The sequence below is a fragment of the Nerophis ophidion genome, linkage group LG08 (assembly GCF_033978795.1).
Source record: "Nerophis ophidion isolate RoL-2023_Sa linkage group LG08, RoL_Noph_v1.0, whole genome shotgun sequence".
Taxonomy (NCBI): Eukaryota; Metazoa; Chordata; class Actinopteri; order Syngnathiformes; family Syngnathidae; genus Nerophis; species Nerophis ophidion.
In genome coordinates this window covers 20589108-20608640 of record NC_084618.1, presented here as the reverse complement: position 1 = coordinate 20608640, position 19533 = coordinate 20589108, and the positions used below count along the sequence as shown (strand labels likewise).

The window sequence follows — 19533 nt, the reverse complement described above, 5'->3', positions numbered from 1 at the left end:
TTTCAACCCATTTCAACTGTTCCACTGTCCAAACATTTCTCTTAATCAAGATTAAAATTTAAAAATGTCCTGGTTTTCCCGAACTTCCAGGAATTCCTTAACATCATTTCTCAATTGTAAAATTTTACTACTTCAACATTCCTCCACCAATTACAAAAAAATCTTTCACCAACCATTTCAACTCATTCAGACCATTCAAGTCTTTATACCGTTTTTAACAAAAAATCCCACTTTTCCCTTAATTCCCAATTTTTCTGAAATTCCCATTGAAGTTTCAGAACTTCTTCAAAGTTCCACAATTCCCACATTTTTTCATTTAATTCAAACTGTTTCAACTTCAAAATGTTATAAAAAAAATTCCCGGATGTCCAATGATTCCTTTTTCGTTTTTTATAATTTTCCCATTCAAAATTAATTGGCCATTTTTCAAACTTCCACCATTTCCACATTTTCAAGCAGTTCAAACCATTCTACCTTCAACACATTCCACCCATCCTGTGACTAATATTTCTAAGTAAAAAAAAAAAATCTAGGAATTCCGAAAATTACCTTTTTTCCCCAAATCTTTTTTCACCTTTTTTCATTTGACTACTCAATTCCACATTTTCCAACCCATTTCAACTGTTCCACTGTCCAAACATTCCTCTTAATCAAGATTAAAATTTAAACATTTCCCGGTTTTCCCAAACTTTCACGAATTCCTTCATACCATTTCTCAATTGTAAAATTTTACTACTTCAACTCATTCAGACCATTCAAGTTTTTATACCGTTTTTAACAAAAATTCCCACTTTTCCCTTAATTCCCAATTTTTCTGAAATTCCCATTGAAATTTTTAGAACTTCTTCAAAGTTCCACAATTACCACATTTTTTCATCTGATTCAAACTGTTCCAACTTCAAAATGTTCTAAAAAAAATTCCCAGATATCCCGTGATTCCTTTTTCGTTTTTTTATATTTTTCCCATTCAAAATTAATTGGCTATTTTTCAAACATCCACCATTTCCACATTTTCAACCAATTCAAACCATTCCACCTTCAACACATTCCACCCATCCTGGAAATTCAAATTATCATTTTTTTCAAGTAAAAAAAAATCCCAGGAATCCCCAAAACTCCCTTTTTTTCACCCTTTATTCTGGCGACTACTCTTTCCGAATGTTTCAACCATTTCACTGTCCAAACATTCCTTCTAATCATGATTTTCTTTTTTTTTTTTTTTTGTAAAAATTGGAAAAATTCCCGGTTTTCCTGAAATTCCAGGAATTACGTTAATACCATTTTTCAATTTAACATGTTACTACTTCAAAATTTCTGGAACAATTTAAAATTCCAACACCAACCATTTCAACTCATTCAGAACCTTCAAGTTTTTTTTAACATTTTCCCAAAAATTCCTGCTTTTCCCGAAATTCCCAAATTTCAATGTAATTCCCATTGAAATTAATGGGGCATTTTTCTAAGTTTCTAATTTCTTAATTCAAAAATTTTACTACTTCAAAATTCCTCCACCGATTTGAAAAATTCTACCACCCAACCATTTCAACTCATTCAGACCATTCAAGTTTTGTACCGTTTTTAACAAAAATTCCCACTTTTCCTTAAATTCCCATTTTTTCTGAAATTCCAAATTGAAAGCAGTGGGACATATTTCAAAGTTCCACAATTCCCACGTTTCATTTGATTCGAACTGTTCCAACTTCAAAATGTTCTAAAAAAAAAATTCCCGGATATACCGTGATTCCATTTTCGTTTTTTATATTTTTCGCATTCAAAATTAATTTGCCATTTTTCAAACATCCACCGTTTCCACATTTTCAACCAATTAAAACCATTCCACCTTCAACACATTCCACCAATCCTGGAAATCCAAACTATCATTTTTTTCAAGTAAAATTTTTTTCCAGGAATTCCCAAAACTCCCTTCTTTTCACCTTTTATTCTGGCGACTACTCCTTCCAAATTTTTCAACACACTTCAACCATTTCACTGTCCAAACATGCCTTCTAATCATGAAAAAAAAAAAAAAAAAATTTTTGTAAAATTGGAAAAATTCCAGGTTTTCCTGAAATTCCAGCTATTACATGATACCATTTCTTAATTCAACATGTTACTACTTCAAAAATTTTCGACCAGTTTTTTAACATTTGCCCAAAAAGTCCCGCTTTTCCCGAAATTCCAAAATTTCCATGAAATTCCCATTGAAAAGAATGGGGCATTTTTCCAAGTTCCACAATTCCTAAATTGTTCATCCGATTCAAACTGTTCCATTTCCGAAATATTCAGCCTGTTTAAAAATTAAACAATTTCTAAAAATTCCGGGATTTCCAACAATTCCCTATTTTCAGACATGTTCCCCATTCAAAACAATTTGTAAATTTTTTAAACTTCCACAATTCCAACATTTTTCAACCGATTCCACAATTTCCACCTTCAACATAATTCACTCATCCTGGAAATTTAAACTATATATCTTTCCTGGTTAATTTTTTTTCCAGGAATTCTCAAAATTCCCTTTTTTTCCAGACTTTTTTTTCAACCTTTTTTCTGGCGACTACCCCTTCCACATTTTTCAACCTATTTCAACTGTTCCACTGTCCAAACATTCCTATTAGTCAAGATTAAAACAGTGTTTTTTGAACTAGAATATTTTCCAGTTTTCCCAAAATTCCAGGAATTCCTTAATACCATTGTCAATTATAAAATTTTACTACTTCAATAATCCTCCGCCGATTTGAAAAATTCTACCACCAACCATTTCAACTCATTCAGACCATTCACGTTTTGTACCGTTTTTCACAAAAATTCCCACTTTTCCCTAAAGTCCCATTTTTTGTAAAATTCCCATTGAAAACAGTGGGCCATATTTCAAAGTTCCAGAGTTCCCACGTTTCATCTGATTTAAACTGTTCCAACTTCAAAATATTCAAAAAAAAAAAAATCCCGTGAATCCTTTTTCATTTTTTATATTTTCCAATTCAAAATTATTGGCCATTTTTCAAACTTCCACCATTTGCACGTTTTCAACCAAATCAAACCATTCCACCTCAATTCAAACTATATTTTTTTCAAGTAAAAAAATAATTCCAAGTATTCCCACCGTCAAAACACTCAAACTAGAACTAGGAAGTATATGAACTGCTGGTTTTCCCGAAATTCCAGGAATTTTTCAATTAAAAACTGTTACTAATTCAACATTTCTTGACCCATTTCAACAATTCCAATACCAACCAGTTCAGCTCATTCAGGACATTCATGCTCCTAATCATTTTTTCTAAAAACCCGCTTTTCCCAAAATTCCCAAATTTCCAGGAAGTTCCCATTGAAATGAATGAGACATTTTTCCAAGTTGCACAATTTCCACATTTTTCCCTCATTTTTTAACCTTTTCAAACCGTTCCAACATTAACACATTCAACTCGTCCCGGACATCCAAACTACTATGTTTTCACATAAAATTTTTTTCCAGGAATTCACGTTTTTTGGTAACCTATTTCCACCCTTCTTATGTTTGACCACTCCTTTAACATTTTTCAACCCATTTCAACCATTCCATCGTCAAAACACTCAAATTTACAACAAGGTACTAGATGAATTCCCGGGTTTTCCTGAAATTCCAGGAATTTTTCAATTGAAAAACTGTTACAAATTCAACATTTTTTGACCCATTTCAACAATTCCAATACTAACCAATTCAGCTCATTCAGGACATTCATGCTCCTAATCATTTTTTTTTTCTAAATCCAGTTTTTGACCAAAATTCCCAAATTTCAAGGAATTTCCCATTGAAATGAATGAGACATTTTTCCAAGTTGCACAATTCCCAGATTTTTCAACCTATTCAAAACATTCCAACTTCTACACATTCAACTCATCCTGGAGATTCAAACTACCATTTTTCCACATTCAACAAATTTCCAGGAATTCCCATCTTTTGGTAACCTATTTCAACCCATCTTAAGTTCGACTACTCCTTTCACATTTTTCAACCCATCTCAACCATTCCATCGTCAAAACACTTAGAACTAGATGGATTCAGTTTTCCCAAAATTCGAGGAATTTTTCAATTAAAACGGTTACTAATTCAACGTTTCTTGACCGATTTCAACAATTCCAACACCAACCAATTCAGCTCATTCAGGACATCCATGCTTCCAATCATATGTTTTAAAATTCCGCTTCCCCCAAAATTCGCACAATTTCCAGGAATTTCCTATTGAATGGATGGGACATTTTTCCAAGTTGCACAATTCTCAGATTTTTCAACACATTCAAACCTTGCCAACTTCAACACACTCAACTCATCCTGGACATGCGAACTACCATTTTTCCACATTGAACAAATTTCCAGGAATTCCCGTTTTTTGGTAACCTATTTCCACCGTCTTAAGTTTGACTACTCTTTTCACATTTTTCAACCCATTTCAACCATTCCATCGTCGAAACACTCAAATCTAGAACAAGGAACTAGATGAATTCCCGGGTCTCCTGAAATTCCAGGAATTTTTCAATAAAAACTGGTACTAATTCAACATTTCTTGACCGATTTTAACAATTCCAACACCAACCATTTCAACTCATTCAGAACATTCAAGTTTTTTAGCATCTTCCCAAAAAGTCCCGCTTTTCCCGAAATTCTACAATTTCCATGAAATTCCCATTGAAAAGAATGGGGCATTTTTCCAAGTTCCACAATTCCTAAATTGTTCATCCAATTCAAACTCTTCCATTTCCAAAATATCCAGCCTGTTTAAAAATTAAACAATTTCTAAAAATTCCGGGATTTCCAACAATTCCCTATTTTCAGACATTTTCCCCATTCAAAACAATTTGTACGTTTTTTAAACTTCCACAATTCCAACATTTTTCAACCGATTCCAAAATTTCCACCTTCAACATAATTCACTCATCCTGGAAATTTAAACCATGTATTTTTCCTGGTTAATTTTTTTTTCCAGGAATTCTCAAAATTCCCTTTTTTTCCAGACTTTTTTTTTCAACCTTTTTTCTGGCGACTACCCCTTCCACATTTTTCAACCTATTTCAACTGTTCCACTGTCCAAACATTCCTATTACTCAAGATTAAAACATTGTTTTTTGAACTAGAATATTTCCCAAAATTCCAGGAATTCCTTAATACCATTTGTCAATTATAAAATGTTACTACTTCAATAATCCTCCACCGATTTGAAATATTCTACCACCAACCATTTCAACTCATTCAGACCATTCACGTTTTGTACAGTTTTTCACAAAAATTCCCACTTTTCCCTAAATTCCCATTTTTTGTAAAATTCCCATTGAAAGCAGTGGGCCATATTTCAAAGTTCCACAATTCCCACGTTTCATCTGATTTAAACTGTTCCAACTTCAAAATATTCTAAAAAAAAATTCCCGTGAATCCTTTTTCATTTTTTATATTTTCCAATTCAAAATTAATGGCCATTTTTCAAACTTCCACCATTTCCACATTTTCAACCAATTCAAACCATTCCACCTTCAACATATTCCACCCATCCTGGAAATTCAAACAATAATTTTTTCAAGTAAAAAAATAATTCCAGGAATTCCCACTATCAAAACACTCAAACTAGAACTAGGAACTATATGAATTGCCGGTTTTCCTGAAATTCCAGGAATTTTTCAATTAAAAACTGTTACTAATTCAACATTTCTTGACCAATTTTAACAATTCCAACACCAACCAATTCAACTCATTCAGGACATTCTCAAAATTCTTACATTTCCAGGAAGTTTCCATTGAAATGAATGGGACATTTTTCCAAGTTGCACAATTCCCCAATTTTTTAACCTTTTCAAACCATTCCAACAATAACACATTCAACTCATCCCGGACATAAAAACTACCATGTTTTCACATTCAACAAATTTCCATTAATTCCTGTTTTTTGGTAACCTATTTCCACCGTCTTAAGTTTGACTACTCCTTTCACATTTTTCAACCCATTTCAACCATTCCATCATCAAAAAACTCAAATCTAGAACAAGGAACTAGATGAATTCCCGGGTTTCCTGAAATTCCAGGAATTTTTCAATTAAAAACTGTGACTAATTCAACATTTCTTGACCCATTTCAACAATTCCAACACCAACCAATTCAGCTCATTCAGGACATTTATGCTCCTAATCATTTTTTTCTAAAATCCAGTTTTTCCCAAAATTCCCAAATTTCCAGGAAGTTCCCATTGAAATGAATGAGACATTTTTCCAAGTTGCACAATACCCACATTTTTCAACCTTTTAAAACCATTCCAACTTCAACACAATGAACTCATCCTGGACAGGCAAACTACCATTTTTCCACATTTAACAAATTTCCAGGAATTCCCCTGTTCTCGGTAAAGTATTTCCACCCTTCTTATGTTAGACTACTCCTTTCACATTTTTCCAACCATTTCAACCGTTCCATCATCAAAACACTCAAAACTAGAACAAGAAACAGAGATGAATTCCCGGATTTCCTGAAAGTCCAGGGATTTTTCAATTAAAAACTGTTACAAATTAGTTTCTTGATCGATTTCAACAATTCCAACACCAACCAATTCAGCTAATTCAGGACATCCATGCTTCCAATCATTTGTTTTAAAAATCCGCTTTTCCCAAAATTCTCAAAATTTCCAGGAATTTCCCATTGAAATGAATGGGACGTTTTTCCAAGTTGCACAATTCCCAGATTTTTCAACCCATTCAAACCTTTCCAACTTCAAAACATTCAACTCATCCTGGACACGCAAACTACCATTTTTCCACATTCAACAAATTTCCAGGAATTCTCGTTTTTGCTAACCTATTTCCACCCGTCTTAAGTTTGACTACTCCTTTCACATTTTTCAACCCATTTCAACCGTTCCATCGTCAAAACACTCAAATCTAGAACAAGGAACTAGATGAATTCCCGGGTTTCCTGAAATTCCAGGAATTTTTCAATAAAAACTGTTACTAATTCAACATTTCTTGACCGATTTCAACAATTCCAACACCAACCATTTCAAATCATTCAGAACATTCAAGTTTTTAACATCTTCCCAAAAAAAGTCCCGCTTTTCCCGAAATTCCAAAATATCCATGAAATTCCCATTGAAAAGAATGAGGCATTTTTCTAAGTCCCACAATTCCTAAATTGTTCATCCAATTCAAACTGTTCCAACTTCCACAATTCCAACATTTTTCAACCGATTCAAAATATTCCACCTTAAACATATTCCAATCATCCTGGAAATTTAAACTATATATTTTTTCCTGGTTAAAAAAAATTCCAGGAATTCCCAAAACTCCCTTTTTTTCCAAACTTTTTTTCCAACCTTTTTCTGGCGACTACTCCTTCCACATTTTTCAACCTATTTCAACTGTTCCACTGTCCAAACATTCCTATTAGTCAAGATTAAAACAGTGTTTTTTGAACTACAACATTTCCCAGTTTTCCCAAAATTCCAGGAATTTCCTAATACCATTTCTCAATTAAAAAATGTTACTACTTCAATATTCCTCCACTGATTTGAAAAATTCTACCACCAACCATTTCAACATATTCAAACCATTCACGTTTTGTACCGTTTTTCACAAAAAATTCCCACTTTTCCCTAAATTCCCATTTTTTTGTAAAATTCCCATTGAAAGCATTGGGACATATTTCAAAGTTCCCCAATTCCCACATTTCATCTGATTTAAACTTGTCTAACTTCAAAATATTCTAAAAAAGATTCCCGGATTTCCCGTGAATCGTTTTTTAGTTTTTTATATTTTCCAATTCAAAATTATTGGCCATTTTTCAAACTTCCACCATTTCCACATTTTCAACCAATTCAAACCATTCCACCTTCAACATATTCCACCCATCCTGGAAATTCAAACTATAAGTTTTTCAAGTAAAAAAATAATTCCAGGAATTCCCACCATCAAAACACTCAAACTAGAAGTAGGAACTATATGAATTGCCGGTTTTCCCGAAATTCCAGGAATTTTTCAATTAAAAACTGTTACTAATTCAACATTTCTTGACCGATTTTAACAATTCCAACACCAACCAATTCAACTCATTCAGGACATTCATGCTCCTAATCATTTTTTCTGAAAGCCCGCTTTTCCCAAAAGTCTTAAATTTCCAGAAAGTTTCCATTGAAATGAATGGGACATTTTTCCTGGTTGCACAATTCCCCAATTTTTTAACCTTTTCAAACCATTCCAACAATAACACATTCCACTCATCCCGGACATTCAAACTACCATGTTTTCACATTCAACAAATTTCCAGGAATTCCCGTTTTTTGGTAACCTATTTCCATCGTCTTAATTTTGATTACTCCTTTCACATTTTTCAACCCATTTCAACCATTCCATCGTCAAAACACTCAAATCTAGAACAAGGAACTAGATGAATTCCAGGAATTTTTTAATTAAAAACTGTTACTAATTCAACATTTCTTGACCAATGTCAACAATTCCAACTCCAACCAATTCAGCTCATTCAGGACATTTATGCTCCTAAACATTTTTTTCTAAAATCCAGTTGTTCGCAAATTTCCAGGAAGTTCCCATTGAAATGAATGAGACATTTTTCCAAGTTGCACAATTCCCAGATTTTTCAACCCATTCAAACCATTCCAACTTCAACACATTGAACTCATCCTGGAGATTCAAACTACCATTTTTCCACATTCAACAAATTTCCAAGAATTCTCGTTTTTTGGTAACCTATTTCCACCCGTCTAAAGTTCGACTACTCCTTTCACATTTTTCAACCCATTTCAAATGTTCTATCATCAGAACACTCAAATCTAGAACAAGGAACTAGATTAATTCCTGGGTTTCCTGAAATTCCAGGAAGTTTTCAATTTAAAAACTGTTACTAATTCAAAATTTGTTGACTGATTTCAACAATTCCAACACTAACCAATTCAGCTCATTCAGGACATTTATGCTCCTAATCATATTTTCCTTTCTAAATCCAGTTTTCCCAAAATTCCCAAATTTCCAGGAAGTTCCCATTGAAATGAATGAGACATTTTTCCAAGTCGCACAATTCCCACATTTTTCAACCTTTTCAAACCAGTCCAACAATAACACATTCCACTCATCCTAGACATTCTAAATAACAATTTCCCAAGTTCCAAACCACGTTTTTTTTCTAGAAATTCAAACTATTTCAACATTTAAACCATTCCAACATTCAAACTACCGTATTTCCTTGAATTGCCGCCGGGTATATAGTATGCGCCTGCCTAGAACAACTGCCGGGTCAAACTCGTTTCACAAAATAATTAGCGCATGCTTAGCATTACAGCCGGCTAAGGATTAACGCCGGGTCAAACTCGTTTCGCAAAATATTATTTTTATTAGCGCATGTCTAGAATTTCGCCAAATAATTAGCATATGCTTAGAATTTCCACAGGGTCAAACTCGTCACGTCACGATCATTTTCAAAATGGAGGAGGCTGATTTCAATCGTTTGAAATCGCATAAAGGGAAGAAGATTAAGAGCTATTCAGTAGGATTTAAGGTCCAAGCTATTGAATATGCTAAAAAGAACAGTAAGCAGCTATGTTTTATTAATATATCATAGCTGCGTGTGTCAAACATGAGTCATTAAATGACTCTCGCCTCCTGGTGGTAGAGGGCGTTAGTGATCCTTCTTGCGACTACTCGGCTGCAGAAGAAGTGACAACAAGCAGCAAGAGTGAGCAGCGATCGTTTATTTTTTCCTCTCGCTTGCACTTTTAACATGGAGGATTACATATCTAAAATAAAACCGTTTTCTAAACAGGACTTCCCATCAAAGCAGGAGGTAATAAAGGAAGATCTCCATCGAGACAGAGAGACTTTTAAAACTGAAGAAAGATAAGGAAGACTTCTGTAAACAAATTATTGATGACTTTGATCAGAAGGAGCTGTGCATGGACTTCAAAGAGCTATACCAAATAAAATGTATTATTATTATTTATTATTATTCATTTATAAGTAAAGGTAAGACCATAATAAAGTTTTTTTAATTAAATGTGCTTTTCATGATGGTATCCTTACATCACACTCAAATTCTTAAGCGCAGGCCTAAATTTACCCAGACCTTTGGTAAGTGCCGGAGTGAGAAGAGGTTTTAAATTAATTAGCGCTTCGGCGGCAATTCAAGGAAATACGGTATTCTTCCGTTTATACTACATTCCGTCAGCATTTCACTTTAACTCCAGCATTGGAGCATTTGTAGTGGAATTTCTGACTTTTATACCATATTTTGTGTCTGTTGAAGTCCTAAAAGAAAATGTGTCAACAAGCTTTAAGACAGGGGTAGGGAACCTGTGGCTCTTTTGATGACTGCATCTGGTTCTCAGATAAATCTTAGCTGAGATTGCTTAACGCGATAATTATGAATAATTTTGCTGGTAATCACAGTGCTAAAAATAATGTTCAAAATATAAAACATTCTCATGCATTTAAATCCATCCATCCGTTTTCTACCGCACCTGTTCAAGAAGTCACATTAATGGTAAGAAGTATTTTATGTCACGATGGGGGGGGGGCTTGCAGCTTGCTGCGGGGTCGTTCTCCCAGGAAGGCAGAGGGACTACTCGGGACATAGCATTTAGGTAAAAACATGATTTAATTTTAGCTAAAAAAATATACAAACAAAAATCGCTCACAGCGGAGGCACAACTTGGGCTAAGGAACAAAGGTAACGCATAAACAGACTATTAACATAAATCAAACAAAACTTACTTGGCATGGCATGAAGCATGAAACAAGTCAGCACAGGGCGACTGACTGGCAAAGACGAGCTTAAATACTGCCTCTGATTAGGGCTCGGGATGCAGGTGAGCGGGCATTTTGTCCACCAGAGACAGGTGGGCAAAATGAGTAACCAAGGAAACCAGACAAGGGAGTGGAAAAAAACAGGAACTTAAAGAGTCCAAAGGACAAAATGCACATGGCCAAACAAAAACATGATCAACAGACATGAAATTTTATTTTATTATTGGTTAGCTTCAGAATAACAATGTTATTAAAAAGAATAAGAGACTTATTATACTCTAAAAATGTTGGTCTTACCTAAAAATGCACGCATTTAGTTGTATTCAGTGTTGAAAAATATGATATGGCTCTCACGGAAATACATTTTGAAATATTTGGCTTTCATGGCTCTCTCAGCCAAAAAGGTTCCTGACCCCTGCTTTAAGAGGTCTGCTCTTTTCTTTTTTCCAATTCAGAACCAAAGGTTCATAGGTAGAGGAAAGTTGAATTTGTGGTCGCTCTAACCATTCTAAAAAATGTTATGACTGTTTGTTAAGACTAAGGGATCCACAGTTGTTTTGGAGCCAGCAGTTGCAAAACAACAAGGCCTTGACACATGAGGGAAACATATGAGAGGCCAGGAGACCAATATTTGATATAATTTGCATGATTTTGCCTGATCCTGGATTCTCTGGAGGATGTTGTCTGTCTGCATATCAATTCAATCCAACTGTTACTAATTCAACATTTCTTGACCGATTTCAACAATTCCAACACCAACCATTTCAACTCATTCAGAACATTCAAGTTTTTTAACATCTTCCCAAAAAGTCCCGCTTTTCCCGAAATTCCAAAATATCCATGAAATTCCCATTGAAAAGAATGAGGCATTTTTATTAAGTTCCACAATTCCTAAATTGTTCATCCAATTCAAACTGTTCCAACTCCAAAATTTTCAGCCTGTTTAAAAATTTAACAATTTTGAAAAATTCCCGGATTTCCAAAAATTCCCTATTTTCAGAGACATTTTCCCCATTCAAACCGATTTGTATGTTTGTAGGTGGACAAAATGAGTAACCAAGGAAACCAGACAAGGGAGTGGAAAAAAACAGGAACTTAAAGAGTCCAAAGGACAAAAGCACATGGCCAAACAAAAACATGCACCAACAGACATGACATTTTATTTTATTATTGGTTAACTTCAGAATAACAATGTTATTAAAAAGAATAAGAGACTTATTATACTCTAAAAATGTTGGTCTTAGTTAAAAATGCACGCATTTAGTTGTATTCAGTGTTGAAAAATATGATATGGCTCTCACGGAAATACATTTTGAAATATTTGGCTTTCATGGCTCTCTCAGCCAAAAAGGTTCCTGACCCCTGCTTTAAGAGGTCTGCTCTTTTCTTTTTTCCAATTCAGAACCAAAGGTTCATAGGTAGAGGAAAGCTGAATTTGTGGTCGCTCTAACCATTCTAAAAAATGTTATGACTGTTTGTTAAGACTAAGGGATCCACAGTTGTTTTGGAGCCAGCAGTTGCAAAACAACAAGGCCTTGACACATGAGGGAAACATATGAAAGGCCCGGAGACCAATATTTGATATATTTTGCATGATTTTGCCTGATCCTGGATTCTCTGGAGGATGTTGTCTGTCTGCATATCAATTCAATCCAACTCTGTACTTTTTCATATTGGGTAAATAAAACTTTTGTACTAAAACCACTTTGTTTGCAGTTTAAGCTTCGGCCCATACCACCACACATTCACGTGTAATTCCTCCAGGAATTGCCTCTTCTAGTCTTGTTTTGAGGTCTTATTTTCCAAATTGCTGCATCATGGGAATAAAGATGCGTCTGAACACACCCCCGCACAGACAGACAGACAGAGAGAGAGAGAGAGAGAGAGACTACGTTTCCAATCTCCCTCCTAAATGGTGTGAGGTGATTGCACGGGGGCTTCGGCAGTCCTTCCAATCGATCAAATGTGATAACAGACTCCATCCGGCTGGCCTTCTTCGCCGGGCCGCAATGCCCCTGTCGCTCCTTTCTCTCCATTAACCCGAGCGGCGGCGTGTCGGATCATTTCCCACTCGCCCAGCCCGCTGTTTCCCTAACACAAATCCAATAGCAGGTGTTGTGTTGTTCCCATTTATTAAAAAAGTATCGATCCCTCACAGCCTTATGAGCTGTCATTTCACCGTCCTTTTACGTCTCTGTCCGACTGTAACCCCCGCCCGTCTTCCGCCTCAGGCTCGACCAATCTCCAGTGTGACGGCGAGGGTCGCTGCGTCTGTGCCGGCGGCGTAACGGGAGACAAGTGCGACACCTGTCAAGATGGCTTCCACTCTTTGGGCCCCGGCGGCTGCAGGTGAGCGGCTCCTCCATGAGCTTCCCAGGGAGTGATGATGCTGGTGTTGTCTCGTTGACAAGTACGGAATAATTGCAAAACCCAAACTGGGAAGAATTATGGAAGAGAAACTTGGACCACGTCAGCATACATAAAACTCTAGGGTCTTAACTTGTGACTTACATAACTGAGGCGTTCCTCAAGGCAACCCTTTAAGTCCTCACCTTTTTGGTACGTACAAGTACTTTATGTGCTTTACTTTGAAAATCAACTTTTACCTTGAAAATCAGTGTATATCTTGAAACTCAATGTTAACCTTGAAAAATAGTTTTTACCCTGAAAATTTGTTTTTTCCTTGAAAATCACTTTTTCCCTTGAACATTTTATTTACCTTGAAAATCACTTTTTGCCTTGAAAATCATTTTCTACCTTAAGAAATATTTTTTGCCTTGAAAATCAGTTTTCACCTTGAAAATCAGTTTTTGCCACGAAAATTTAACTTTTACCTTAAAAATCAGTTTTTGTCCTGAAAATCTGTTTTTGCTTTGACAATCAACTTTTCCTTTGAATGTCAGTTTTTGCCTTGAAAATCAACTTTTACCTTGAAAACCAGTTTATCTCTTGAGCCTCAATGTTTACCTTGAAAAATAGTTTTTACCCTGAAAATCGATTTCTACCTTGAAAATCGACTTCTACCTTAAGAATTATTTTTTGCCTTGAAAATCAGTTTTTACCTTGAAAATCAGTTTTAGCCTTGAAAATCAACTTTTGCCTTAAAAAAATCAGTTTTTACCTTGAAAATCGTTTTTTTTTGTCTTGAAAATCAGTTTTTACCTTAACTATTGTTTGTCTTGAAAATCAGTTTTTACCTTGAAAATCAGTTTTTGTTTTGAAAGTCAAATTTTACTTTGAATATCAGTTTTTACCTTGAAAATTTGTTTTTGTTTTGAAAATCAGTTTTTACCTTGAAAATCAGTTTTTGCCTCGAAAATAAGTTTTTGCTTTGAAAATCTACTTTTACTTTGAATATCAGGTTTTACCTTGAAAATCACTTTTTGCCTTGACAATCATTTTCTACCTTAAGAATTCTTTTTTTCCTTGAAAATCAGTTTTCACCTTGAAAATCAGTTTTAGCCTTGAAAATCAACTTTTGCCTTAAAAAAAATCAGTTTTTACCTTGAAAATCGTTTTTTGTCTTGAAAATCAGTTTTTACCTTGAAAATCAGTTTTTGCTTTGAAAATCAACTTTTACTTTGAATATCAGGTTTTACCTTGAAAATCACTTTTTGCCTTGACAATCATTTTCTACCTTAAGAATTATTATTTGCCTTGAAAATCAGTTTTCACCTTGAAAATCAGTTTTAGCCTTGAAAATCAACTTTTGCCTTAAAAAAAATCAGTTTTTACCTTGAAAATCGTTTTTTGTCTTGAAAATCAGTTTTTACCTTGAAAATCAGTTTTTGCTTTGAAAATCAAATTTTACTTTGAATATCAGTTTTTACCTTGAAAATTAGTTTTTGTTTTGAAAATCAGTTTTTACCTTGAAAATCAGTTTTTGCCTGGAAAATTTAACTTACCTTAAAAATCAGTTTTTACCCTTAAAATCAGTTTTTGTCTTGAAAATCAGTTTTTGCTTTGACAATCAACTTTTCCTTTGAATATCAGTTTTTGCCTTGAAAATCAACTTTTACTTTGAAAACCAGTTTATCTCTTGAACCTCAATGTTTACCTTGAAAAATAGTTTTTACCCTGAAAATCAGTTTTTGCTTTGAACATCGTTTTCTACCTTAAGAATTATTTTTTTGCCTTGAAAATCAGTTTTTACCTTGAAAATCAGTGTTTGCCTTGAAAATCAGTTTTTGCCTTGAAAATCAACTTTTACCTTAAAAAATGTGTTTTTACCTTGAAAATAAGTTTTTACCTTGAAAATCAGTTTTTACCTTGAAAATCAGTTTTTACCTTGAAAATCAGCTTTTGCCTTGAAAATCAGCTTTTATCTTGAAAATCAGCTTTTGCCTTGAAAATCAACTTTTACCTTAAAAAATCAGTTTTTACCTTGAAAATCGGTTTTTGTCTTGAAAATCAGTTTTTACCTTAAGAATAATTTTTTGTCTTGAAAATCAGTTTTTGCTTTGAAAATCAGTTTGTGCTTTGAAATCAGTTTTTGCCTTGAAAATCAGTTTTTACCTTGAAAAACAGTTTTTACTTTGAAAATCAGTTTTTACCAAGAAAATCAGTTTTTGCCTTAAATCAGTTTTTGCTTTGAAAATTTACTTTTACTTGGAAAATCAGTTTTTACCTTGAAAATCACTTTTTGCCTCGAAAATTTAACTTTTACCTTGAAAATCGTTTTTTGTCTTGAAAATCAGTTTTTACCTTGAAAATCAGTTTTTGCTTTGAAAATCAAATTTTACTTTGAATATCAGTTTTTACCTTGAAAATTAGTTTTTGTTTTGAAAATCAGTTTTTACCTTGAAAATCAGTTTTTGCCTGGAAAATTTAACTTACCTTAAAAATCAGTTTTTACCCTTAAAATCAGTTTTTGTCTTGAAAATCAGTTTTTGCTTTGACAATCAACTTTTCCTTTGAATATCAGTTTTTGCCTTGAAAATCAACTTTTACTTTGAAAACCAGTTTATCTCTTGAACCTCAATGTTTACCTTGAAAAATAGTTTTTACCCTGAAAATCAGTTTTTGCTTTGAACATCGTTTTCTACCTTAAGAATTATTTTTTTGCCTTGAAAATCAGTTTTTACCTTGAAAATCAGTGTTTGCCTTGAAAATCAGTTTTTGCCTTGAAAATCAACTTTTACCTTAAAAAATGTGTTTTTACCTTGAAAATAAGTTTTTACCTTGAAAATCAGTTTTTACCTTGAAAATCAGTTTTTACCTTGAAAATCAGTTTTTACCTTGAAAATCAGTTTTTACCTTGAAAATCAGCTTTTGCCTTGAAAATCAGCTTTTATCTTGAAAATCAGCTTTTGCCTTGAAAATCAACTTTTACCTTAAAAAATCAGTTTTTACCTTGAAAATCGGTTTTTGTCTTGAAAATCAGTTTTTACCTTAAGAATAATTTTTTGTCTTGAAAATCAGTTTTTGCTTTGAAAATCAGTTTGTGCTTTGAAATCAGTTTTTGCCTTGAAAATCAGTTTTTACCTTGAAAATCAGTTTTTGCCTTAAATCAGTTTTTGCTTTGAAAATTAACTTTTACTTGGAAAATCAGTTTTTACCTTGAAAATCACTTTTTGCCTCGAAAATTTAACTTTTACCTTGAAAATCGTTTTTTGTCTTGAAAATCAGTTTTTACCTTGAAAATCAGTTTTTGCTTTGAAAATCAAATTTTACTTTGAATATCAGTTTTTACCTTGAAAATTAGTTTTTGTTTTGAAAATCAGTTTTTACCTTGAAAATCAGTTTTTGCCTGGAAAATTTAACTTACCTTAAAAATCAGTTTTTACCCTTAAAATCAGTTTTTGTCTTGAAAATCAGTTTTTGCTTTGACAATCAACTTTTCCTTTGAATATCAGTTTTTGCCTTGAAAATCAACTTTTACTTTGAAAACCAGTTTATCTCTTGAACCTCAATGTTTACCTTGAAAAATAGTTTTTACCCTGAAAATCAGTTTTTGCTTTGAACATCGTTTTCTACCTTAAGAATTATTTTTTTGCCTTGAAAATCAGTTTTTACCTTGAAAATCAGTGTTTGCCTTGAAAATCAGTTTTTGCCTTGAAAATCAACTTTTACCTTAAAAAATGTGTTTTTACCTTGAAAATAAGTTTTTACCTTGAAAATCAGTTTTTACCTTGAAAATCAGTTTTTACCTTGAAAATCAGCTTTTGCCTTGAAAATCAGCTTTTATCTTGAAAATCAGCTTTTGCCTTGAAAATCAACTTTTACCTTAAAAAATCAGTTTTTACCTTGAAAATCGGTTTTTGTCTTGAAAATCAGTTTTTACCTTAAGAATAATTTTTTGTCTTGAAAATCAGTTTTTGCTTTGAAAATCAGTTTGTGCTTTGAAATCAGTTTTTGCCTTGAAAATCAGTTTTTACCTTGAAAAACAGTTTTTACTTTGAAAATCAGTTTTTACCAAGAAAATCAGTTTTTGCCTTAAATCAGTTTTTGCTTTGAAAATTTACTTTTACTTGGAAAATCAGTTTTTACCTTGAAAATCACTTTTTGCCTCGAAAATTTAACTTTTACCTTGAAAATCGTTTTTTGTCTTGAAAATCAGTTTTTACCTTGAAAATCAGTTTTTGCTTTGAAAATCAAATTTTACTTTGAATATCAGTTTTTACCTTGAAAATTAGTTTTTGTTTTGAAAATCAGTTTTTACCTTGAAAATCAGTTTTTGCCTGGAAAATTTAACTTACCTTAAAAATCAGTTTTTACCCTTAAAATCAGTTTTTGTCTTGAAAATCAGTTTTTGCTTTGACAATCAACTTTTCCTTTGAATATCAGTTTTTGCCTTGAAAATCAACTTTTACTTTGAAAACCAGTTTATCTCTTGAACCTCAATGTTTACCTTGAAAAATAGTTTTTACCCTGAAAATCAGTTTTTGCTTTGAACATCGTTTTCTACCTTAAGAATTATTTTTTTGCCTTGAAAATCAGTTTTTACCTTGAAAATCAGTGTTTGCCTTGAAAATCAGTTTTTGCCTTGAAAATCAACTTTTACCTTAAAAAATGTGTTTTTACCTTGAAAATAAGTTTTTACCTTGAAAATCAGTTTTTACCTTGAAAATCAGTTTTTACCTTGAAAATCAGTTTTTACCTTGAAAATCAGTTTTTACCTTGAAAATCAGCTTTTGCCTTGAAAATCAGCTTTTATCTTGAAAATCAGCTTTTGCCTTGAAAATCAACTTTTACCTTAAAAAATCAGTTTTTACCTTGAAAATCGGTTTTTGTCTTGAAAATCAGTTTTTACCTTAAGAATAATTTTTTGTCTTGAAAATCAGTTTTTGCTTTGAAAATCAGTTTGTGCTTTGAAATCAGTTTTTGCCTTGAAAATCAGTTTTTACCTTGAAAATCAGTTTTTGCCTTAAATCAGTTTTTGCTTTGAAAATTAACTTTTACTTGGAAAATCAGTTTTTACCTTGAAAATCACTTTTTGCCTCGAAAATTTAACTTTTACCTTGAAAATCGTTTTTTGTCTTGAAAATCAGTTTTTACCTTGAAAATCAGTTTTTGCTTTGAAAATCAAATTTTACTTTGAATATCAGTTTTTACCTTGAAAATTAGTTTTTGTTTTGAAAATCAGTTTTTACCTTGAAAATCAGTTTTTGCCTGGAAAATTTAACTTACCTTAAAAATCAGTTTTTACCCTTAAAATCAGTTTTTGTCTTGAAAATCAGTTTTTGCTTTGACAATCAACTTTTCCTTTGAATATCAGTTTTTGCCTTGAAAATCAACTTTTACTTTGAAAACCAGTTTATCTCTTGAACCTCAATGTTTACCTTGAAAAATAGTTTTTACCCTGAAAATCAGTTTTTGCTTTGAACATCGTTTTCTACCTTAAGAATTATTTTTTTGCCTTGAAAATCAGTTTTTACCTTGAAAATCAGTGTTTGCCTTGAAAATCAGTTTTTGCCTTGAAAATCAACTTTTACCTTAAAAAATGTGTTTTTACCTTGAAAATAAGTTTTTACCTTGAAAATCAGTTTTTACCTTGAAAATCAGTTTTTACCTTGAAAATCAGCTTTTGCCTTGAAAATCAGCTTTTATCTTGAAAATCAGCTTTTGCCTTGAAAATCAACTTTTACCTTAAAAAATCAGTTTTTACCTTGAAAATCGGTTTTTGTCTTGAAAATCAGTTTTTACCTTAAGAATAATTTTTTGTCTTGAAAATCAGTTTTTGCTTTGAAAATCAGTTTGTGCTTTGAAATCAGTTTTTGCCTTGAAAATCAGTTTTTACCTTGAAAAACAGTTTTTACTTTGAAAATCAGTTTTTACCAAGAAAATCAGTTTTTGCCTTAAATCAGTTTTTGCTTTGAAAATTAACTTTTACTTGGAAAATCAGTTTTTACCTTGAAAATCACTTTTTGCCTCGAAAATTTAACTTTTACCTTGAAAATCAGTTTTTACCTTGAAAATCAGTTTTTACTTTGAAAATCGGTTATTACCTTAAGAATAATTTTTTGTCTTGAAAATCAGTTTTTACCTTGAAAATCGGTTTTTACCTTGAAAATCTGTTTTTACCTTAAAAATCAGTTTTTGTCTTGTAAATCAGTTTTTGCTTTGACAATCAATTTTTACTATGAATATCAGTTTTTGCCTTGAAAATCAACTTTTACCTTGAAAATCAGGTTTTACCTTGAAAATCAGGTTTTACCTTGAAAATCTGCTTTTACCTTGAAACTAAATGTTTACTTTGAAAATCCTTTTTTATCCTGAAAAAGTGTTTTTGGTCATGAGCTTTGGGTCATGACTGAAAGGATAAGATCACGG

At 32.7% G+C, this 19533-nt stretch overlaps 1 protein-coding gene across 1 annotated transcript in view; it reads left to right on the top strand.

Annotated features, from left to right (window-relative positions):
- Positions 1 to 19533, top strand: part of LOC133557151 (laminin subunit gamma-3-like) — a 182285-nt gene that overhangs the window by 26546 nt on the left and 136206 nt on the right. Inside the window, exon 4 of the mRNA XM_061907396.1 lies at positions 12993 to 13110. Coding sequence (XP_061763380.1) covers positions 12993 to 13110 — 118 coding nt within the window. The remainder of the gene's footprint in view (positions 1 to 12992; positions 13111 to 19533) is intronic.